At 37.8% G+C, this 24,519-nt stretch overlaps 1 protein-coding gene across 3 annotated transcripts; it reads right to left on the bottom strand.

The window, feature by feature from the left end:
- Positions 1-11,125: 11,125 nt before the first annotated feature.
- On the bottom strand, positions 11,126-23,575 carry LOC109174112 (TMV resistance protein N-like). Of its 3 annotated transcripts, none has more exons than XM_019323400.1 (5): positions 22,860-23,570; positions 16,597-17,680; positions 14,577-14,873; positions 12,550-13,683; positions 11,126-12,199 (listed from the first exon to the last, which is right to left on the bottom strand). In XM_019323400.1, the coding sequence occupies exons 1-5, from the start codon at positions 23,369-23,371 to the stop codon at positions 11,501-11,503; spliced, it is 3,726 nt and encodes a 1,241-aa protein (XP_019178945.1). In that variant the 5' UTR covers positions 23,372-23,570; the 3' UTR covers positions 11,126-11,500. The 3 variants fall into 3 exon arrangements, with proteins under 3 accessions (XP_019178945.1, XP_019178946.1, XP_019178947.1); XM_019323401.1 differs by having other exon boundaries at positions 14,577-14,861; positions 22,860-23,569; XM_019323402.1 differs by lacking the exon at positions 11,126-12,199 and adding an exon at positions 12,310-12,344 and having other exon boundaries at positions 12,516-13,683; positions 22,860-23,575.
- Between the last annotated feature and the right edge of the window lie 944 nt (positions 23,576-24,519).

Genomic DNA, 24,519 nt, shown 5'->3' with positions numbered 1-24,519 from the left:
ATAATCATAATAATAATAATAATAATAATAATAATAATAATAATAATAATAATAATAATAATAATAATAATAATAATAATAATAATAATAATAATAATAATAATAATAATAATAATAATAATAATAATAATCATCATCATCATAATCATCATAATCATCATAATAATAATAATAATAATAATAATAATAATAATAATAATAATAATAATAATAATAATAAAAACCCGCATGGGCAACTCAACTGGTCATAGAGGTGAAACTTTGAAAGAATGACCGGGGATCAAGTCTCACCAGTGGCAGTGTGGGAGCAACCTCTTAAAGTGAGGGGGGGTTCCTTGTGCGTAATGAGTACTGGTCGAGCACCGGTCTAGCCTTTGTGGTTCGGGGGTTCCTTGTGCGTAATGAGCACTGGTCGAGCACCGGTCTAGCCTTTGTGATTCAGCTGATTATTTAATGCCTTTTGCGTTAGATAGCGTGTAAAACTCATCAGTTACCAGGGATTTCAAAAAAAAAAAATTGTTTCGTTTAATTTTTTCTCACCGAATAATTTTAGACCAATCAAAATCAAATCCTAATTTTAAACCGGTTGGTCTCTTCATTTTCCCATAAAATATTTATGGAAATAATTATGCTTAGCTATTAATTAGGCCACCTTTTGTTTTCCCTTTTGTTTTCCAACGAAAGGCCAGGCCGTGTATCTAAACAGCTATATATATATATATATATATATATATATATATATATATATATATATATATATATATATATATATATATATATATATATATATATATATATATATATATATTTCACATGCTCTGCATTACAAACACTATCAAGTTACACCAGTTGCCATCTTCGAATCAAACACTCTTATCTACAAATTAATTCTAAACGCAGATTACAATGTACGTTCTTGCTACAGATATTTCACCAATGAATACCCGAAACGCACTGCGATTGCGAGTTGTCAGGGCGTATGACATCCCACAGAGGAGATCATCTTCCATACTGAAATCGAAGGAAGTTATCTTCCATGACCAACAGGTAATTTCTTTTACAATTACACGCCAAAATCTGGACAGAAATATATTTATTACATTCCCGCAAAAACGAAGTGCACATTATTTCAAATTTCTTTTGTATAATGCAGGGCACATTCTTGCATGCCCACATAGCTAAAGAAATTGTTGAAAAATTCCGTATGACATTTACAGAAGGTAGTGTTTATGGTGTTAAAAACTTTGTTGTCATCACAAATTTCTACTCTTTCAAAATTAGTCCGCACAAATTCGTGATAAAGTTTAACTACCAAACTGTCATCAAAGAGTTCAAGGGTACAAATTTTCCAATGCACATGTACATGTTGATGGATTTCAAGACACTCAAAGCAAAGGAATCCGTGGATGAAAAGCAATTATTTGGTAATGCTACATTCTTATCTTTTATTTATATTTTATTTTCTAAGATTACAGTACTCATTGACTTTGTCATAGAGGACTCTGAGTACGTATATATTTTTTTATTTCTTCGTTTTATTCCTAAATTAATTTCACTGAAAACTAATCTCTATTACAAATTTTAGTGGTATTCAATTGAGTTGTACAATATGGGATGACCACGTAAACAAAGTTGAAACGTACTACAATTCTGCTATTGAAGAGCCACGGTTGGTTTTAATACAGTTCTGTACAGTTAGAGTCTATTTGAGAAGTAAGTTAAAAACTCTATAACTGTTGAAGCTTTTTTTTTTTTTTTTTTTTTTTTTTTAAAAATCTAATTAACATATTAATATATTTCATTTATGTAGGTGGTGAGATCAAAATTTGTTCCTCATATGATGTTACACGACTTCTATTTAATCAACAAACCCCAGAGTTCCTGCAGTTTAGAGAAAGGTATTTCCTAAACTAAAAAAACTATATAAGATCAACCTGTTCAATGTGAATTATTTGTGCCTGCTATTTGAGCCTCCTAAAAAATCATTACTAAGAGGGGTGTATATCAATCATGACTTTTATAGAGTTTTAAAGACTTTTATGAATTTTAAAAGTTTGGAGGTATTCAATTCAAACTTTTAGAGAGTCTTTAAAAGTCAGGCGGTATTCCATCAAAATTTTTAAAGAGTCTTTAAAAGTCGTGTGGTATTCGATTAAGACTTTTAAAGAGTCTTTAATAGTTATGTGGTATTCAAAAAGTTATGAACTTTTGTAGACTTTTTAATTTTAAGACTTTTGTAGACTTTTCCTTCTCAAATATAAATACTTGAAATCCAACCATCAATCCCAAGATTTCAAAATTGTCTTTCTAACAACTTTGAATGTTTTTTCTCTCTATTTAAATTCAATTTTTTTTCCCTATTTAAACTTTATAAACCTATCTAAATTCAAAAAAATTATTTTTTTCTTCATTATCCTATATTTTCCTCATATCTAAACTCTACTAATTTTTCTCTCTCCTAAACTTTACAATCTTCATCTAAAAATTTGAAATATTATTATTTTTACTTCATTATTGCTTGTTTATATTGATTTTTATTTTTTCTATGAATTTTTTATCCCTAACTTTCTCTAATTCTCCCTAAATACATGAACAAAGCAAAATTTTCATTGTCAAAATTTAGTATACGTTTCATAATATTCATATAAATACTTATATATTTTGATTTTTATTCTTTTTAATTATGTTTATATTCGTAATATATATATATATAACAACAGGTTACTACGAATAGCAAACTACTATTCGCAACAACAATTTGGGGTTGCAAACAGTCGCACCTTGTTGTTGTTTGCAGTCTCAAATTGCTATTGCAAATAATAGTACTTTGCGTGATAGATGCCTAGCAATATATCGAGTATATATATATATATATATATATATATATATATATATATATATATATATATATATATATATATATATATATATATATATATACTCGATATATTGCTAGGCATCTATCACGCAAAGTACTATTATATATATATATATATATATATATATATATATATATATATATATATATATATATATATATATATATATATTATTAATATTAGATTTTTATTTTTTTTATTTTATGGAACTTGTAATTATATTTTTAAATATTTTATTTGATCTATTCTTTTATTATAAATTTTATTGTTCAATATTGTTATGACTTTCTAATGAAATAGTTTTTTTTTTTGTTAATGTTTATTAATAATATATATAAAGTAATTAGCATTTTTTTTTGAAGAATAAGTAATTAGTATATAAGTCTTAGCATACTATGGATAAAAATAATAATTTTGAGAATGTTGATGTGGGTGAAGAACTATATAATAAGAAGAATTTTATGATATATTATTGATGTTTACCTGCTACTTGATTGCCTTGAATTCCTTTGTTGTCTCTATTTGCTATTTATATGCTTATCTGTCTATTATGCCTTGTAACGTGTTATTAGGACGCATGCTAGTCTTTATGATTGTTCTATAATGTCGAGTCGGTTGTAGTGTCTTGAGTCTTGATCTTGGATTTAAATTAGAGTCTCGTAAGTATATATGTATTCCAGTTTCAAAATGATTTCTTATATCTACCTATATTGTACTTAACGCGTGGGAGTGGGTTACCAGCATCATTCGCTGACGGTTGTTACACCGCATGTTTTTCAAGTACTGATCAGTAGCTTCAGATTGCGCTAGACGGACCCGCTAATTTAGCATTAGTTAGTTCTAGTCCTAGTTGCTATGGCCTGTGTGCCTTGAATTGTATTTGAATATTAATTCTGGATTATGCTTAGATTAGTTAGTTGTAGCCTGTGCATCTAGGTTCTCAAACCTAGGTGTGGCATAACACCCCGATTCTTATGATTAGTTTATGCCCTGTTTAGATGATTAATAATAGATTTGCCTTGATTTCATAAGCTTTAAATGTTTTAAAAATTAGGGGTGTTACATACTCTATCTACTGAAAGAACCTTCGTAGGTGGTGGGCATTCCATACGCGGTCCACGGTCGTGCCTTGCATCGTTTTGAGTTTGCAAGTGTTTTTGTGCACCGATTCTGCCACTTTGTGTGACCCCTCCCAATTTTTGGCCAGCTTGCCTCCCTGGAGTGGTTTACTGGCCTCTCGTTGTCGTTGGACTAGGTCACCAACGTAGAAATTGCGGGGACGTGTCCTCGCGTTATTGTAACGTTTTATCGCTTATTGATAGGCGACAATGGTTCGATCGGCTTTATCCCTCCTCTCCTGTAGGAAATTTAATTCAATCCGCAGGTCCTCATCATTCTGGCCTGGTTGGAATCGCATGCTCCTGCCCTCGGGAGTTATTATTTCCACTGGTGTTCTGGCTTCACACCCGTATGTGAGGGCGAAAGGGGTTTCCCCCGTTGCCTTCCAGGGGGTCATTCTGTAAGCCCATAGTATGGACGGAAGCTCCTCGTACCAAGTAGACCCTGTCGCTTCGACTCTCTTCTTAATTCCGTCCAGGATGGTACGGTTGTCGTTCTCCACCTGACCATTGGCTGGGGGTACGCCACTGCCACCTTGATATGCTCCACCCCGTAATAGGCGCAGACATGAGCAAAGTCCTGGTTGTCGAACTGCTTGCCGTTGTCGGATACGATTTGCTGGGGTAACCCAAATCTCGTGAAGATATTCTTCCACACGAATTTCCGGCACTAGATCCATGTGATGGAGGCGAGGGGCTCCGCTTCCACCCATTTAGTGAAATAGTCTATGGCTACGATTAGGAACTTCAAGCCTCCCACCCCCCTCAGGAAAGGGTCCCGCCAAGTCGACGCCCCACCGGGCGAATGGGATGGCTGAGGTGACTAGGGTGTAGTAGGAGGCGTGTGACACCCCAAAAATCCACATTCAATCCATGGATTAATTGAGTAATTAATCCTATTTCAATTGAGGAATTAATTCCTAAAATCCCGATTTTTAATACTTGAGTACTAGTATTTGACTATTCAACTTCAAAGTCATGTTGTACCTTGAGCTTTGAAGAGAGTTCCCTTGTTCCTTACACTTTATAAATGTTAGTAAGGGCATTCTTGACCTTTCACCAAGTGTTAGTATTGTAACCTAACCTAGAAGACATCTTCATTTCACCCCTTACACTTTCTAAAACATTAGCTCTACCTTCTCTCTAGAAAGGTGAGTAGCTTTTCCTCCAAGCTAAGTTTAGACCTTGCCAAGACTTCAAGATTTGCTTCCAAGATTCAACCTTTCACCTATTTGGGCATCTAGGACGGTAAGATCTAAGTCCATCTTGTGTTTTTGGTTCCATCTTAGATGTCTTTTTCTTAAAAGTAGGATCTTTATGATCTTTTGGTTTGTTCTTGAAGTGGGTTTGGAAAGTAAGCCTTGTGCGGAGCTTGTTGAAGTGTAAAGTGAAGTCTTTTAGTCTACAAGAGGTAACCCATGCTCTACAAAACCTATTTTGCTTACCTATATGTGATTTCTTGGATTCTACTTGTGCTTTGCTATGAAATGTGAGTGTTGATGCATGATCTTGTGAAAATGCATATCTAGAGCTTGTGTTTAGGGTTCTTGTGTGCCATTGCTTGGCCTTTCCTATGATTCAAGTCATTTTGTTGCATTTGGTGAGATTTGGCATGTTTTGGACTTGTGAGTTTGGAGTTGAAAATCCGCGAAGTGGTGAATTGTGGTACAGGACATGTACCCGCGGGCAGAACGGCGGGAGGGGCACTACCCGTCGCCCTACCCGCGGGTACGAGCCTTGTGGGAATGTGTTCCCGCGGGCGGAACCACGGGTGGGGCACTACCCGTGGGTCCACCCACGGGTACATAAGTGGTGTTGTGATGGGATTTGTTCCCCTTGATTCTTTTGACTCGGTAATTGGTCTTTTGACTTCCCGATGTTCTTTTGTGGAACTATTTGAGTGTCTTCTTGATGTTTCATATGTCTTGAACTATATGGTAGGTATCCATGTAGGACTTTGGTGTCTTGAATCGTGCTAAGTGTTCAACATTGTGTTTCGTTGGACCGTGAAGTGTCTTGTGTGTTCCTCGGAACTATCTTTGGTTTCCCCGTTGATAAGCATGCTAGTTCGGTGTCTAAATGCTAGCGTGTGTGTTGTTTGTACCTTCCGATTTGTTGATGATAACTTGTGTTATTCATCGTTGTTGTTGTTGGGTTGTGACCCATTCCTTGATTGAGTGTGTTTCATACCTTCGTTGTGATCCGTTGATTGATTCCTGTTGAGGTGTGATGCGTGTGTGGCTTTACCTGGATTGCACGATTAGTGGTATGGGACACTAGTCACCAAGGTATTGCAGCGGTCCTCGTGGTGGCCGTGACGTGATTATGGAGTTATGACTTGTGTGTCAGGTTCACGTATTTTCTTGGGAAGGCGTGTGTCGCCGTGTGTGTGAACGGTACCTTGTGTACTATGAAATTGGTGGTTTGTTGGTGGGGGACGACGGTCCCAGGAGGGAAAAGGTTGGACTAAGAAGTACAGGGGTCCTGGAGGTAATGGTTGGAAAGAAGAAACAAGGTTGGGGGTAGCCATAAGGTTGGAACAGGGCATAAGGCAGGCATATCAACTCGTGATGAGTGATGTCACGAGGGCTTTTGTAGCCGGTGTTGTGTGTTCTTCTCTTGTGACGTGTGTAGTCACAAAGGCATGTGTGGCCTTGGCATGTGTTTCCGGTTGTGTGGGTCTTATTCTTTCGCGTTGTACTTGTCGGGTTTTGATCTATTGAGTGATGATAGGTCATGCCTTGACTCTTTGGTGAGTCGTGTTGTTCTTGTGGTCTTGGGATGTGTTCCCGTGTTGCTTGTGAGAGTGTTGAGTCTTATGTTGGCTTTGACTCTTGGTTTTGAACTTATATATATGTATTCCTTTTCGAAAATGGTTTTACAGCTTATACCTTATGTATGTTATTTCACATGTATTGGTGGGTTACCAGCATTATTCGCTGACCGGGCGTCGTCCCATGTTTATCTTTGTGTTCTTACAGGTGATGTCTAGTCGAGCGCGATGTCTAGTGCCCGATAGTGTAGTACCTTTCCCTTGTTGTACGGCCTGTGAGCCGATTTGGTTTTTAGACTTATGAGTTTTTGGATAGATGTAAACTATGCAGATTTGGCCGTAACGTTTATCGTGTTGATAAGCGTGGCATAACACCCCCGTTTGGATTTTATGTTATCCAGTTATCCTTTTTCTTCCGTTGTGCTAGTGTTTTGTTATGATATCTGCATGCGTTAAGGCTTTTATTATGGCTTGTTTGGGGGGGGGGGGTGTTACAAGGCGGGCCTGCCTAGTAAAATTGCGAACTGCTAGCACGTAGGACACTTCCTCACGTAGTCTTGGCAATCGGATCTAATGTGGGGCCAGTAGTATCCTTGCAAGATTATTTTCCTAGCCAGGGTTTGGGCGCCCTGGTGTGCGGCACATACCCCCTCGTGGACTTCTGTGATGACTTTGTTGGCTTCTGCCTTTGTTAGGCATCGGAGCATGGGTCCTCTGAATGATAGTTTGAATAACCTTCCTTCGATCATTCGATAAGACGGAGCCATAGCCATTATCTTTCGTGCTCTTTGGGGGTCTTGTGGGGTGAGACCCTGTTCCTTATAGCGAATCATCTCCTGCATCCACTCGTCTGGGGGTGGCATTATAGCTAGAACCTCGTGTTTTTCCATTATAGACGTCGATTATCCGGGCTATCTTTGACACGTAACTCAGATGGTCTTCGACACCTTGGGCAATTCTAGACAGTAGATCCGCCTCGCCGTTGTCTGTCCTCAGGATTTGGGCCAGTTCCCACCGATCTCGGGTCCTCTCCGGGGTCAGTCGATTTCTCTTTAGTCCCCCCAGAAGGCCCGTTGAGCGTCTGGCGTTTCTCGCAGCCAGTCGCTCCCAGTCTATGAAATTCGTCAACTTCCCTGCTTGTATGAGGACCTCTATCTCCTTCCTCCTTGCCTGACAATCGTTGGTGGTGAAATTTGCAATACCTAGTCGTGTCCGCGCCTGGCGGAACCGGATTAGAGCCAAATGTTTTCACTAACTGACACTCCTTAGCCTAGGCTAGAATATCGCTAGGAGGGGCAATGAGCGGGGTGAAAGGGGCGGTCAGTTGGGTCGCCCGCGCCGCTGGGGGCATAGACGTCGTCACCCGCGTCGCCACAGGCGCAGGTGGCGCCCATGGTAGTGGGGGGACTCGGGAGCCCCCCGCGGGCCTCCCTCTCCCCCCGAAGCTAACCCTCCTATCCTCCGAACCTTCTTGCAAGTAACTAGTTCCCTTCTTAGGGCGTGGCGGTTCCTCAAGCCGCGGCTTCTTGGTGCTGCCATATTCCTCTAAACATTTCATGCGATTGGCCTCCTCAGCTTCGGCATATCGGTCTGCCTTCATCATCAGGGCCGCGTACAACCTGGGGGCCTTGCGGCGAAGGCTCTTGTATAGGTCCCCGGCACGGAGGGCTGCAATGAACATGACCATCGCAGACCGGTCATCAATATCCTGGACTTCGGCCTCCTCCTTCCTCCACCGCGCGAGGAACTCAGTGAGATTTCATCCCCTCCCTGTTTGACGCTAGCGAGGTGCGTGGAGTGCTTCTTGCGCCTCTTCCCTCTCAGGAAGTGGGTAATGAACCCGATGGCTAGATCCTGGAACGAACTCAACGAGCCACCTTTCAAGTTCGTAAACCATCGTTGCGCCCCTCCCGATAGCGTGGAGAAAAACGCGCGACACATCAGGGCGTCTGATGACCCCATGAGCATCATGGCCTCCTGGTATGTCAAGACGTGCTCCTGGGGGTCGCCTGTACCGTCATACCTCCTCATGTTGGGGGCTTTAAAGTTGGGGGGAGGGGTTCGTTTATGATATTGGGGGGTGAAAGGCGGGGTGAGGAAAATCCTGGGTACCACGGCGTTGGCACCATATTCCTTCCACCGCACCAGTTCGTCGATCTTGGTGTTCATTGCGTCCAGCCACTCCGCTGGGGGGTTGACCCGAACCGCCGTCCCCGGGGGGCGATATGCGCTTTCACCTTCGGCTTCATCCAGACCTTCCACCCGGACGCCACCCCTTCGTGACTCCTGACCACGTGGCACCATGAGCGGGCCCAACGGGGGCTGCCCGGCGTGGATAACGTTAGCTCGCTCACCGCCCACTTGTCTCCCGTCTTCGGCGCGAACCGAGGCGGGCGCCTCCGACACACCGTGGCCGGTGTTTCGTCTATCTCCACTGCGTGGGGGATTGGGTGGGTGCTCTCCTGACGGGCCGACCATTTCGACGTACCTCGGAATCTTGCTAGGATGGTAGAGACTACAAACACGGGCTAATCGTAGCGATCCCCACAGACGGCGCCAATGATGGTTTTATCGGGACCGGGTCCACCATAAACCGGGTACAGAGATACAGAACAGGGGTAGGGCGCTAGGACCAAAACAATGTGTAGAAAGCCCGAGGTACATGCCCAAACCAGCGGCCCAAATACAAAGAACAAGGCCACATGATGGGTTATAGCTAACTATGCTGCTAGTAGGAATCGAACCCAGGTAACTGGATTGAGAGTATGAGATCAAGACCACTAGACCGTAGTGCCTGTCGTGTCTGAGTTGCCCTTGCTAAAAATCCGGGACCCCTATTTATAGCTTGCCCCCTCCCCTCCTAGGCCTCCATGTGTCCCACGTGCTTCAGAAGCCACTCCCTCCTTTTCTGTACGCCAATCCGCACCTTCACCATGCCTCCGAAACTCCCGTGCCCCTCACACGCACCCTGCACACCCTGCGCACGCACCCCCACCCCCGGGCCACCCGGGCGACCCACCACGGCGCCGTAGGCCACGCCCCCGCGCCAGTCGCGCGCTGGGCGCGGCGTCGCCGCCCGGGGCCGGCGACTCGCCCTGGCCGTGGGCGCCGACCCCCCCACCCCCCGCGTCCAGCCGCGCCCCTGGCCGTGGGCGCTGGCGGCCGCCGCCCCCGCGTCCTCGTGCGGGGGGCGCCAGACCTGCGCCCAGCCACCCCGCGGCGTCCTGCCCTGGCCCAAAAATCCCCCCATACCCCTAGGCCCAATAACTCTAGCCCATACCCAATATCCCCATCAGTTGCAAAATGTGACATGCAATAGCACCACTGTTCTTGCAGAAGTGGCGTGGGCAGCTTCCATTTTTCTTGCTTACCAGAGTACCAATCTTCATCACATATCTACAGTTAGGGTGTGTTTGGTTCGCACATAGGAATCAGAATCGGTATGGGTATCAAATACTTGGTAATGGTAATCGGTTTTGGTGAAAATATTTAACGTGTTTGGTAGTAGGGTGGAATGAGAATGGTTACTAATAGTAGTGCTTGAGAATGAATAAGGGAATGAAACCTTATTGTATTTGGGTATGAGTTTTTCAATTGATGGGGTATTCGAAACCCATAGTAGTGTTCTAAAAACCTATCAACCAAACAACAACAATCACTTTTATACTCATTCCTATGGGCAAAACCCACCAACCAAACACACCCTTAGACCATTTCTAACCCAAAACATCAAATTCTGTACCAAATTTGTATTTATACTATTATTATTTTAATAAAGCATATAGTTGTAATTTAATAAATTAAACTTTAATTATGTTTTATATAATTTAATTTTTTTAATTATATTTAATATTAGTCTTGTTTTAATCATCTTATGAGATCTTTCAAATGATATAATTTTATTTTTTATAATATTCAATTTATGTTTAAATATTTAACAAAATATGGAAATATATTAAAAAGATAAAAACAAAAAGGATACAAAAGAAAATATTAAAAAAATTAAACGAAAACAAGGCCAAATGAGGAGAAGAAAACTACACCAAAAATGGCGTAGGATGAATAGTGCGTGCAGCACCAAATTTGGCACTGCACTATTCATTCTACACCAAAAATTTAGTAATTTGGCGACTTGGTTGGAGGCCCTAATAGGCCATTTTTCCTCTAAATTTGGTAATTTGGTGCTTGGTTGGAGATGGCCTTACACCAACGTCCAAGGCCAAGCTAGCCAGATTACTACCTTGTTCGATGATCATGGACCAATGCCTAAGGATGATATGATCCCAGCAAAGGAACTTTTTTCTACTGAAAGTGAATATTATACTTAAAAAAAAAAAAAAAAAACGGCCACAAAATTACAATAAAAGTACACACAATATTATTCATATATAAAGTTATGCAACAGTACAATACCAGTACAAACCATCAAATACAAAGACCATATAGATACCAATCTAGGACGCTTTAACACACCTTTTACATACCAAAACATAAAAGTCATGAAGTAAGCAAACTTGAGCTGCTGCATAAGGACACAACACAATTTTACCCAACCATGAATCTACAATACAAAATCACACCCAACAACAGTACTATATTACTATCAAACTGAAACAAACTTGCAGTCCAATACCAATTGCAGATTTGCAGCAAAACACCAGACCAGTATCTGCAAATACCCGATAGAGTTGCTGCATAAACAACTTTATTTAGCTTGGGCCAAAAGATAGCTAGCAATCAAATGAAATAGTCTTCTGAATCTTGAAAGCCAGATGTCTTCTTAAATTATCTAACTGTGTCACATCATCCTCAATAGGGTCAACCTCCCACCCCAATTCATTAACACCAGATGTAAGAATAGATATATCCTCTTCGTCTTCTTTTATTCTTTCGGTTCCTCCTGGTTTTCCAGTGTAAACCACAAGGGCAAGGTTTCCTGATTGCTCCTTGTCCTTGGTACTTAAGGTTTTTGTTTCCTTAACTATATCTTCCTTGTACACCAGGCGAATCCCGCACCTTTTTGGCTTGTTCCATGGCTCATTCCTTACAGCAATAGTGAGGCACCCAAAGATTTTGGTCCAATCGTCAACTCCTATGTCTGGGAATAGAAGCTGGAAAAGACGGAACGATAAAAATCCCATCCACACATGACCAGACTCACAAATCTCACCTGTCATAGTGGTAGAGGAGATACTATCAGTTGTATACTCTTTGTGGTTTTGGCTGATCAATTTGAATGTGATTCCAATTCTTGAGTTTTGCGCCATGGGTTCAAACACAACTGATATTGCAAATCCAATGAAATTAGCATGCCAATCTGGAGGTAACGGGATCGATACAGAACGGCCCATTTTTTGATCACTAAACCACTCTGGAATCTTGCCTCCAGGAATGAGGATGCTGAATCGCCTGTTTCTAGTAGAATTTCCCTGCCCCAAAAGCAAAAGATTGAAGAACCCAAGAAGCACGAGAACAGTGGTGTTCATTCTAAATGAAATTATGGATGTTTTCAAGTTATAGGATGACATTATATAACAACCAACTAACTAAGTTTTCAAAGTTCAACAAAGTTGTTAGAAGTGAATAAAGTAGGGATATGAAGGGCCAAAGCCAAAGAGATGTGAAGGGCCATGATAGTAAACTAGGGATGTGAAGGTTTCTACATTGTGTTTAGCATGTATATATATGGCAGTGTGTAGTTAAGGAAGAAGTAAGAAATATATAGAGAGTTTTATTTATTAACATAAGTAAAATTAAAGCAAAGGAAGCAATAACAGACCTGGAGTAGAGAGTTGAGTAACAAGTCAGCAGTGTTTTTATTTGCTTCGCATAGTTTGGAGCAACCGAAAAGTGACACCTTCCATAAGTTTGCATGTTCTGCTGATAGGTTTGCCACACTTTGCAATGATTGGCACTCATCTGCATCTATCAAAGCTATATTCAATGGAAGATCAGGCAGAGATACAAGATTTGTGCACTTCTCTAATTTCAGGATCTTGAGTCGATTGAGTCTAGATATTGTCGTAGGGAAATCTTCAAAATCATTTCCACTCAGATTTAACTCTTCCAAAGTGAACAAGCAACTAATATCCGAAGCAATCTCTTCCAACTTGTTGTAATAGCTGAGGTCCAATTTCCGGAGTGAAGACAGCCCGGTTAAAGAAGGTCGAATGGGTGGTTCCGGGTCTTTTTTGTTAGTGAGGCTAAGCTTTGGAATGGGTAAATTGGCCATAGAAAGTGCCTTGATGCCCCAAGTTTGTGAGTCCGATTTTTTCCCCTTTGTCGTCTTCTTAACCTTAGCCTTCACATGGCTCCCCAAGGACAGGACTTTCAAGTTTTTCATGAGTGTAGTGGAAGGTGGGAGTTGAGTAATAGCTGTTCCATCCACCAAAAGCTCCTCCAAAGAATCCACTTGCCCGAGCGTTTCTGGCAATTTTTCAAGCGATGAGCAGCGACGAAGGTTAAGAGTCTTGAGGCATTTCAAACCGCAAATGCTGTAGGTGAGACTACTCAGGTTACTGCAGTTACTTAAGTTGATCAAGACCAGATTACTTAGATTTATGATGGATGATGGTAGCTCCTCTATTGCAGTCCCTTCCAAGTGAAGCTCAGACAACTTTGGCATTGACCCAACAATTTCTGGGAAATTCTCAAGCTTTGTGCACTCCCAAAGAAGAAGTGTTTCCAGAGACTCCAAGTAGATAGTACTGGGAAGACTCTTTACCTCTATACAGTGAGATAAATTTAAATATACAAGCTTCTTGAGATCTCCAATGGATTCATGAACCGTTGCCAAACTAGTACAGTTGCTGAGATCAAGTCTTTCAAGATTTGGAGTTTTGCTGAAGTCTGGAGTGCAAACCAGCTTATCTGAGTAGCTAAGGTTCAGGTACTTCAACTTATCAAGATGATACTGTCAAATAAGGTAATTGGTTAGTAAAGATCAAAAGGCCAAACTCTTTCCTTTTCTTCTTTTTCTGATAATAGAACATACTTAAAGATACAAACGCAATATGACCGGCACTTTACCCTTAATTGAATTGGCCTGATATGAACGGGAATTAGTCTGAATAGGCAAATTTTTTGTGTGCACCATGTACGTACTTTATTTGATAATATACAAAATGACTAGTTTTCAAGTGAGAACCACCCTTTAGGTGAGAACCTACGAACTTCTACATGAATGTACACAAACTACTAAATAATGTACATTCATATTCAAATAAATAATCTACTTTCAAACATGGTTGCAGTAGGCGCTAGACGTTAGTCGGGCGGTAGAATAGCGCCTAACGCTTAGACAGCCTATTTGGCTAACTAAAAATAGAAAAACAGTGCACGTGTGTGGGTGTATGTCTTATCACACACACACACACACACACACACACACACACACACATATATATATATATATAATGAAAAAATATCAGCAAGGTTGAGTCGGCTAACTCAGCTAACTCAGTCAAATTGGACGAGTTAACTTGGCCAAATTCGGCCGAGTTAGTTGCCAACTCGGCCTAGTCACCGAGTTATGCGCCTAGGCGGCCGCGTAGGGGGAAATCGCAACGGCCTAGGGCCGCCTAGACCGATTTTTGCAACAGTGCTTTCAAATAATCTATCATCATACACAAATAATGTATTTTTGGTATATTAAAAATGTATCTTTTATTCATGGGTCATGGTCCACGTAATTGTTGAACCATGGTCTATTGAATAATGATTTGTTTAAGTATGGTACGATTTTAAAGATGACTCTGCCTTCTCAAGACCCAAAAAAAAAAAAAAAAAAGTAGCTAGCAGTAGTACCTTATCTTCTTGCCAAAGTTTTGTAATGCTGCTACGGCAGAGTTCCAACCCAACAAGCTTTTCCCCTTGAAAACTTTCAGGAAGGAACTCTGAGCGGTACTTGTGCCAATTGAGCCACTGTAATTCCAGTGGCAGAAAACTTGGACCTTTGCTCATTAAACTCTGCTTTGCATTATGGATCTCCAGTTGCCGTAGTTTTTCCATACGCGCAAAGGCTCGTGCATTAATTTTCACTTTTGTACTCTGAGGAAAGTCTAAAACTATGCTCTCAATTGTCTCTGTACTCTTCTCTTTACCCTACCCAAGGTGAAAACACAAAATAACAGTAAACAAACAAACAAATAAAAATAAATAAAATAATATATATATATATATAGAGAGAGAGAGAGGGGCTTATGATCCCATGAGAACACAACTCAAGAGAAAATTAAAAACTAATTTCAACCTTACATTTGTAATTAAAAACGGACGGATCATATTATATATAAAATAAAAACACATGACATTTTGGTAATTATCGTCAACATCACTTTTTGTAACAACTAAATATTTAAACCTAGATAAATTTTTTAAAATCAATAAAAAAAATTAAAATTAAAATCTGTAAGTACTAGACCTAGAGTAAAGAATAAACCCCTAAACCAACTAAACAAAAAATTCATCCATAAATAGGGATGGCAATGAGGCAGAGCGGGAATGGGGAGTATGTGTATACTCCCTATCCCCGTCCCTGAAACCCCGACCCCATCCTCATCCCGACAGGGAATTGAAAATTGTCCTCATTCCCGTCGGAATTAGGCAGAAACGGAATTGGTCAACTAAATACCCAAAATGGTCCCTCGACTATAGCTAAATTCACAAATTGGTCATCGACTTTTAATTTCAACCAATTAAGTCCTTAACTTTGCAATTTTAACACAATTTGGTCGTTTGTCTATTTGACCGTTTGTTGACTGCGCTTTTTTAGGATATATATGTAATTTCATGGTCCATCGTCGATTTTTTAAGGTTCCGGTTGCATTTCTAGACCGCACTGTTACATTTGAATTCACTGCCGGCGCTGCACCCCATGCCGGAGAGATTATAGCTTTTGATAGATAGATCGTCGAAGTCCCTAGAGTGGCTCTTCGAGAAAGTCATGATTCCAAGCGATGTAGGCAAGCTGAACCGGCTCGGGATCCCCAAGCAACAAGCGGAGAAGCACTTCCCCCCTCCGAAACGACGCTGTCACCTCCAAGAGCGTTCTCTAAGCTGAACCAGCTCGTGATCCCCAAGCAACAAGCGGAGAAGCACTTCCCCCTCCGAAACAACGATGTCACCTCCAAGAGCGTTCTCTTGAGCTTTGCACGTGAAACTACATATATATCCTCAAAGATCGCGGTCAACAAACAGTCAAATAGATGGAGGACCAAATCGTGTTAAAATTACAAAGTTAAGGACTTAATTGGTTAAAATTAAAAGTCGAGGACCAATTTGTGAATTTAGCTATAGTCGAGGGACCATTTTAGATATTTACTCTTTTTAATTTTAAAAACTAAAAATTTAAGTTCAATATATATATATATATAACTTTAATAATTATTCGGGAAAGGGACGGGACCCGGTTGTCGTTCCCAGAAAACTTTTCTCATCCTCGTCGAGGCGGGGATCAGGGATCTCCAGAGGAGATGAGGCAAATTGACATTTCTAGTCATAAACTCTAAAATCAAACCCTAAGTGCAGTGAACTTTTAAATTATATGTGCATTTTGTAACAACTAAATGTGTAAACTTTAAAAAAAAAAATTACAAATTTAAGTGTTTAAGTTTGCATAATAAATACCAATTTTATTATGCAAACTTTTTTTTTTTACCTTAAAAAAAAAAAGTTCACATAATAAAATTGATATTAATTACAAAAATGTCAAGATGATTTTTTTTTTTTTAAATTTAATATGATCTGTCCGATTATTTTCTTGATGTAAGGCTCATATTGATTGTTAGTATATAAAAGCGTTTGATGAAAGGAGTATTAGGGTTACCAATTCTTTGCTCAATACTTCACAAATATCTTCAGGAATCCATAGCCTGCTAAACTTCCATGGCTCTCTAGGGTGATCTTTGCGGACGATGTACCAACCCATTTCTTGCACTAAATCATGCATCTGAAACTTTTCATCTGATATATACAACAGCGATTTTTGAATCAGAACCTTCACTCCAATATCAGGTTGGAATCCAAAACTATTCAGCTTTCTCCAAGCATCCTGTGTCCTCTTCCCCTTGTAGAAACAAGCAATGTCGAGGAATATCTCCTTTTCCAGATCGTGAAGTGCATCGAAGCTGAGTTTAAGTTTCCCTATGATATCGTTAGGCGGGATCCCTTTCAATCGTTCAAGTTCACTTTCCCATTCGTTTTTCTGTCTTCCATGGAGGAATGATCCCAAAACTTTGATCGCCAGAGGGAGTCCGCCCGCGTAATTCACGACTTGGAGAGAAACCTCTTTGAATTCTTCGCTTGGAGAGCCGTCCTTGAAGGCGAATTTGTTGAAGAGCTTCGACGCCATTTCAGATCCTAAGAGATTAACATCGTAGATTGGATGAATTCCGTGAGCGGAGAGTAATTGACTGTTCCTCGTTGTTATGATGATTCTGCTCCCCTTACCGAACCGGTTGTAATCTGGAGCTAATTTCTCCAGCTGTTCATCTTTATCTACATCGTCGAGAACGATCAGGACTCTCTTGTGGCTCAGCCTCGCCATGAGCAAATCGGTGCTGGTGTGGAGCTTCTCCCTCCCTTCTTTCAGAGTCTCCGAAAGCAATTTCTCCTGCAGGGAATCTAGCCCTGTTTTCGCCGACATTTCTCGGACGCCGTCGAGATAGCAGCTGCCTTCGAAGCTTTGACAGATTTGGTTAAACACAGCTCTGGCAATGGTGGATTTTCCAATCCCGCCCATGCCCCAAATTCCGATTATGCGCACATCGTCCTCGGGCCCTGTGGTTAACAGCGACATCACATTCTCCACCTGGGGCTCTATTCCAATCGTATCCGCACTTACCGTGAACCTACTTCCCAATTTGTTCAAGATTTTGACGGCAATATCTCTAATGCATCTTGATTCATGCCTGTGGATAAGAACAGAATTTACTTTCAACAACCATGAAGATGAAGTAGCTTGCAGCTGCATATAGATTAAGCCCCAATCCGTGTTTTTTATCATTTCAATTTTGAATTGAAACTGCTAACTTGTCTTATTTTGTTCTGTTTATGGAACTAATTGGCATGATCTTTATGGTTGATTTAAAGTTATTATTGAGTTAAGAGAGAATAGAACAGTAACAAAGCTTTGGGTTGTAACAGGAAACAAGCTTGTTGGATGATTTTACCGCCTAAAATGACCCATGGCCAAGAAAGGTTTCTGAAGGATCAAAATCTAGAATGATTAAAGTCAAAAATAATAGTCTGCTATTAAACATGAAATTGTTACGAAAGACGTGGAATGTTGGCTGGAATTAATTTATTTAGGAACTAATTTTGTTTTAGAAGGTTAAATGAGAAACTATAATAACTACCGTCTAGTAGTTTATAATTGGGCTACACAAATCTTGCAAGTGTTGGTGTAATTGAGGTTGATCATTACAAGTTCAAAACTTTCAACACCTTTATCAAGTATTACAAAGAGGTTTCGAACTAACTCATCAAACTTTCATCACTAATATGTAATATGTTTGTACTTGGATGGTGGGTAGGCTTAACCACGGTTTAGTTCCGATTTCAAACAAACGATTCAATAGTTCCTGATAGTCAGAATCGGAACATTATTTTGATGGTTTGGTTTCGGAAATCGGTGGTTCAATTTGAACTAGTGATTTAAACCTTTATTTATTTTTGCTTCCCAAATTTCCAAATTACAATTTTTATTTTTGAAATCACCTAATATTGAGAAAATGGTCAAATAGGTTCATGAACTTTACTTTAAAAAGTCAATTAGGCCCTTAAAATTTTAAAAGTTATAATTAAACTCATAAACATGTTATTTTGAAGCATTTAAGCCCAGAAATCGGTTGGTAACTATAATTACAGGTTACCTAGGTTCCGACAACCTTTCATACACTTTCCCGCAAAGGAGATCAGAAGGCATAGCCTTCTCCAGAGAAGGAGGGCCTTCTCCTACGCCGGAGAAGGCAACCAGCTTGGTCACCTTCTCGAGTGAAGGAAAAGATAGACCAGTTGTTCGCCTCCTCCAAACGCGACCGGCGACCGTCCAGTGGCCGGTCGCTAGTGATTATTGTCGGAAAGTGTAAGAAAAGTAATCGTAACCTTAGGTAACTTATTGTAATTATAGGTTATCAACTGGTTTTTTGACTTAAATGCTTCAAAATAACATGTTTATGGATTTAATTGCAACTTTTGAAAGTTTAAGGACCTAATCGATTTTTTTAGTAAAGTTATGGGGCCTATTTGACCCTTTTCCCTCTAAAATTCTAAATTCAACTTAAATAGTTTATAATTTTTTTTAAAAAAAAAATCTAAAACAATGTTAAGATAAAATAATTATAAATTTTAACTAAGTAGTAGTAGTAATAATAATAATAATAATAATAATAATAATAATAATAATAATAATAATAATAATAATAATAATAATAATAATAATAATAATAATAATAATAATTACATAGATTATATTGCATAACAAAAGTAAGTTATTGATTAAAAGAAAATTAGATATTTATAATATTTAATTAATATGTATATTTTAGTTTGAAATATAATTGATTTAACATATATTTTAATACTAATATAATTCATATTTAATATTTAATATTTAATATTTAATATTTGTATAACCAAAGTCGTAATATTATTAATTTAACTCTATATAAGCTTTTAAAAGTTTATAATATATAATTTACAAATTTATATATAGGCTTTGTTTGGCAAACCTAGCTGAAAAGCTATAAGCTAGGAGCTGATAGCTGAAAAGGAGCTGAAAGTTGAAAAGCTATAAGCTCGGAGCTGAAAATTGAAGAGCTGTTAAGCTAGCTGTTATGATTGAAAGTGTTTGGTAAAATTAGCTTTTTGATAAGCTGATAAATGTAAAAAGACTAAAAAGGACATCTTTATAAAATTTAAATTAATTTGTTTACATATTAAAATTTAACATTTCGTCTTCCAAAAAAAGTAAACACTTTTTAAAATAAAACTATTAGCATGATCATGATCTAGCATCCCATAATGAAGTAGCAATATTGTTGCGAATCTCCTTCAATTCATCTCCATAGAGGTGTGACTTAAATTTTCTTTGATGGAGGTATTACTACTTGAATTTGAGATATTAGAGGTGTGACTTAAATTTTCGTTGACGGCTCTTGTTCAATTTGAGATTGAAGCCATATTGCTAATTTTAAAATAACATTAATAATAATAATAATAATAATAATAATAATAATTATAATAATAATAATAATAATAATAATAATAATAATAACAACAACAACAACAATAGCAACAACAACAACAACAACAACAACAACAATAATAATAATAATAATAATAATAATAATAATAATAATAATAATAATAAGCTAAAGTTTCAACATAATTGTTTAGCAGGAAACAAGACTAAGGAAGGGATCGGATTGACGTGAAAGTTGAGATAGGGGAAGAGAAAGGGTTTTAATTCATAAGGTTAAAACATGTCATTACTTTAAAATAATAAGGGTAAAGATGGAAAAAAAGTTAGGAAGCTAGGAGCTTATTTTGAAACGCTACCTAAAGTAGCGTTCCAAAATAAGCTCTTATTTTAAGCTAGGAGCTTGTTTTGGGAACATTACCAAACAGAGCTTATAGCTTATTAGTAGCTTAAAATAAGCTATAAGCTCCTAACTTAGCGTTGCCAAACAGAGCCATAAACTTTATATGATTTTTTAAATATGTAGTTCATATAGTTCATATTACTTAATATTTATATAAAATTATATTAATCATATTAATTAATGTGTGTAATAATAACATTATTATTGTAATTATATTTAAATTATAATTTATAATTATTTATACATAATATATAATCATATTCATATATAATTTATAATCATATTTGTATCTAATATAGAAATCTATATAATTATTTAAATATCATATCAATATAAAATGTTTATAAATGTTTTATATAAATGAATAAACTATGCAAGATAAAATCAATTAGCAAGAACGGGTCATAATAATGATATGTAAATCTTAAAGGGGTGTATTCAATCTTTTAACTTTAATATTTTTTTAAAAATCTTTATGAATTTTAAAAGTTTGAAAATTTTCAATTTAAACTTTTAACGGGTCTTTAAAAGTTCTGTAGTATTTTTTTGGAAAAAAAAAAAAAAAGAAGAAGAAGTCCCTTGGTATACAAAAAAAATTATAAACTTTTATAGACTTATTTTATATTAGGATATTTTAGACTTTTTCTTCTAAACAAATAATTAAAATCCATCCTTGAATTTCAAAATTTTAAACTTTTTGTCTACCAAATCTAAATACTTTCTCTCTCTCTCTCTCTCATAACTTTATTTATTTTTTCTCTATTTGAACTCTATTTAATCCTTCGTATGATGGGCCTATAGTAAGACCCTAAGGCTCTATATGTACTGTTTTAAATTTTGAATATTTTTATCGCAAAAGTGGAAATTTTTGACATGTAATTTATTAATTTACTAGTGATTTAATTTATTAAATTCTTAATTATTTGTTATGTTTTTTTTTTCTTTTTAATGTTTGTATATAATAATGATATATTAGATATTTAAAATTTACCAATGACCTTGTGGGGTAGTGGCATGAAGTGACTCTCTCAAATGGGAGGTCATGGGTTTGAGGAATATATACTACATTGTAATAGAGTCAGAAGTACCAAAATCACTCTCAGATGTATTTTTAAAAGTCTGAGATTTAATACATTTAAATCATCTTTAAAAATTCTATGCATGGTATTCAAGAAGCTATGAACGTTTATAAATTGGACCTATTATATTTAGATTTTGATAGACTTTTTTTTCTCTTAAATATAAATAGTTAAATTTTATCCATCAACCTTAAGATTTCTAAATTTCTTTCTACCAAATTTAGATGTCTTATTTCTCTATCAAAACTTTATTTATTTACTTTTCTTCCTATTTAAACTTTACAAAACTTATAACTAAATTCAACATATTATTTTTTCTTCATTATCATACAATTTTTTTTTTAATTTGGAAAAATGACACTTTTTACCCCGAGTTATATGCTTATGACATTTTTTCTCCCTGAGTTATTCATGTATCCACATTTGCCCCCTCGGTTATGTTAAAAGTTTCGGTTTCCCCCCTTTTATTGTTAAATAGACATTTTTACCCTTAAAAGTAAGTATTTTATTTATTTTTTTCTCCAACAATTTATTACTTCTTCGCCCAAATTATTGCTTTTTATCCAACAAATTATTGCTTATATGTAGGGATGAGTACGGTTCAATTCGAACCTAACCAGATACTGTAACAATCGAACCAATATTGTTTGATCATTTTCACATTTATTTTAATTCCACATATAAGTAGAATGATTGCGGTTCGTTTCGGTTAACAGTTATGGGAAATGATAAATCGTAACGGGAACCTTTAAGAAGGTTCCAACTTCAATTTAAACCGCCAGTTCGGTTCCAGTTCACGGTTCTTGGAAATGATAAATCTGAACGAGAACCTTTTAGGAAGGTTTCAATTTCGGTTTGAACCCCCAGTTTAAAATTTATTTTATTTTATTTTTTCACGATTTTGAATCGTAACCTGCAGAATTGTCCATACTGTTTCGGTTCGATTGCTACAATGTACGGTTAGGTTCAAACGGAACCGTAGTCATTCATACATATAAGCAATAATTTGTTGGGGAAGAAAAATAAATGAAATACTTATTTTAAAGGTAAAAATGTCCATCTAAAAGGGGGAAGAACCGTTATTTTTAACATAACTTAGGGGTCAAATGTATATACTTGAATAACTCAAAAAAAACAAAAAAAAAGTATTATAAGCATATAATTCAGGAGGAAAATATCATATTATTTTTTTCTTTTTAAATTATGTCTAAACCTTACAAAACTTTTTCTCTTTCCTAAACTTTACTCTATTTTTAAATTTATATTATACTCTATCTTATATAATCCTTTGAAAATATTTTTCTCAAAATTTAATTGATCGAAAACCACTAATAAGAGTGTTGAGTGTTGAGTGGTGGCAATTATTGAAACTGATGGAGTTGAAGTTATGGTTAAAGCAAGCTTACCCATCCTCCATATTCTTGACGTCAAAGCCAGATGTATTTGCCACTGTAAACAAAGCATGTCTCCACTGCTTGATCTTCTCTTCCTCGAACTTGGCTTCCTTGTGTTTGTCAAAAGCCTCTTTGTAAGTTCCTCGCTGTTTTCTTACGTCGGAGGGGTCGACGCCGTAGAACACCGGAAACAGCGTCTTCGCCGGCTGCTTCTCCGCGTACTCCACCGCTTTCACAAGCTCATCCAGACACCAGCTGGAGTTGGCGTAATTTGGGGAGAAGATAACCACTACGAACTTGGACCCCTTCACCGCGTTGTCGAGCTCCGGCGAGATGGACTTTCCCCTCTTCAGTTCGTCGTCGTCTCTGAAGGTGTGGATCCCTTTCTCGTGCAGAGTGGCGTAGAGGTGATCCACGAAACCCTTGCGGGTGTCTTCGCCTCTGAAGCTCAAGAAAACGTCGTACAACCATTTAGGTGTTTCAGTGCCGCCGCCGCCGCCGCTCTCTGAAGACGACGACGACATATTTATTCAGATCGAGGTTAACAACGCTAGCTAATCGGAAATTATGCCGGACCGTACCGGAGCTCTGTTTTTCTTTAACCAGGAATTATTATTATACTAGAGAAGATAGACTTTGATTTTAGGCTTTGCATAGATTAGTACTCCAAGGAGGAGAATCGGGAGATATATAAATGAAGTTAGGAAAGGGAAATTATGTTATGGCATGCTTAGTTAGGCATAGCGCCTTAGTGGGGGGTAATACTTAGGGTGTGTTTGGCTGGTGGGTTTTGCCCCTAGGAATGGGTATGAAAGTGATAGTTGTTATTTGGTTGATAGGTTTTTAGAATACTATTATGAGTTTCGAATACTCCGTCAATTGAAAAACCCATACCCAAATAAAATAAGGATTTCATTCCTTATTCATTTTCAAGCACTACTATTAGTAACTATTCCCATTCCACCCTACTACCAAACATGTTAAATACTTCCACCAAAACCCATTACCATTACCAAGTATTTGATACCCATTCCGATTCCGATTCCTATGTGCGAACCAAACACACCCTTAGTACTCGGTAATAACCTTATGACAAAAGGTGAAATCGTCCACCCTATGGGCCTCACACTTCGTGCTCCACGTAATTATAGATAAGTAAATTATGGTGACTCAACCGATCAAGTTAGACATGTGCTCACTGCGTACAAAGAGCTCATCATTTTAAGAGGTTGTTCTCACATTTTCACGGGTGAGACTTGATCGAACAAATATGTGATACATCGTGTCGGCGTACTTATATATCTTAATGCGGTTTATCTCTCTTGTGGTTTGCTAACTATTACAGAATAGCCGTTTATCTAATGTACACTTTTGAGTGGTGCTTGCCAATTTCCTGATTATCTAAAAAATGATAAACATGTGCTTGCATATTTATCCAATAGACATGTGCTCACTTTACACAAAGAGCCTCTCATTTTGAGAGGTGTTGTTCCCGCACGGCTGCTTGTGAGAGACTTGATCGAACAAATACATATACATCGTGTCAGTGTACTTATATATCTTAATGCGGGTTATCTCTCTTGTGATTTGTTAACTATTACACAATAACAATTTATCTAATTTATACTTTTGAATGGTGCTTGCAGATTTTCTGATTATTTAATAAATGGTA

This window comes from Ipomoea nil, unplaced genomic scaffold (genome assembly GCF_001879475.1).
Source record: "Ipomoea nil cultivar Tokyo-kokei standard unplaced genomic scaffold, Asagao_1.1 scaffold0519, whole genome shotgun sequence".
In the NCBI taxonomy this organism is placed as follows: domain Eukaryota; kingdom Viridiplantae; phylum Streptophyta; class Magnoliopsida; order Solanales; family Convolvulaceae; genus Ipomoea; species Ipomoea nil.
This window is presented reverse-complemented; position numbering and strand designations above follow the sequence as displayed.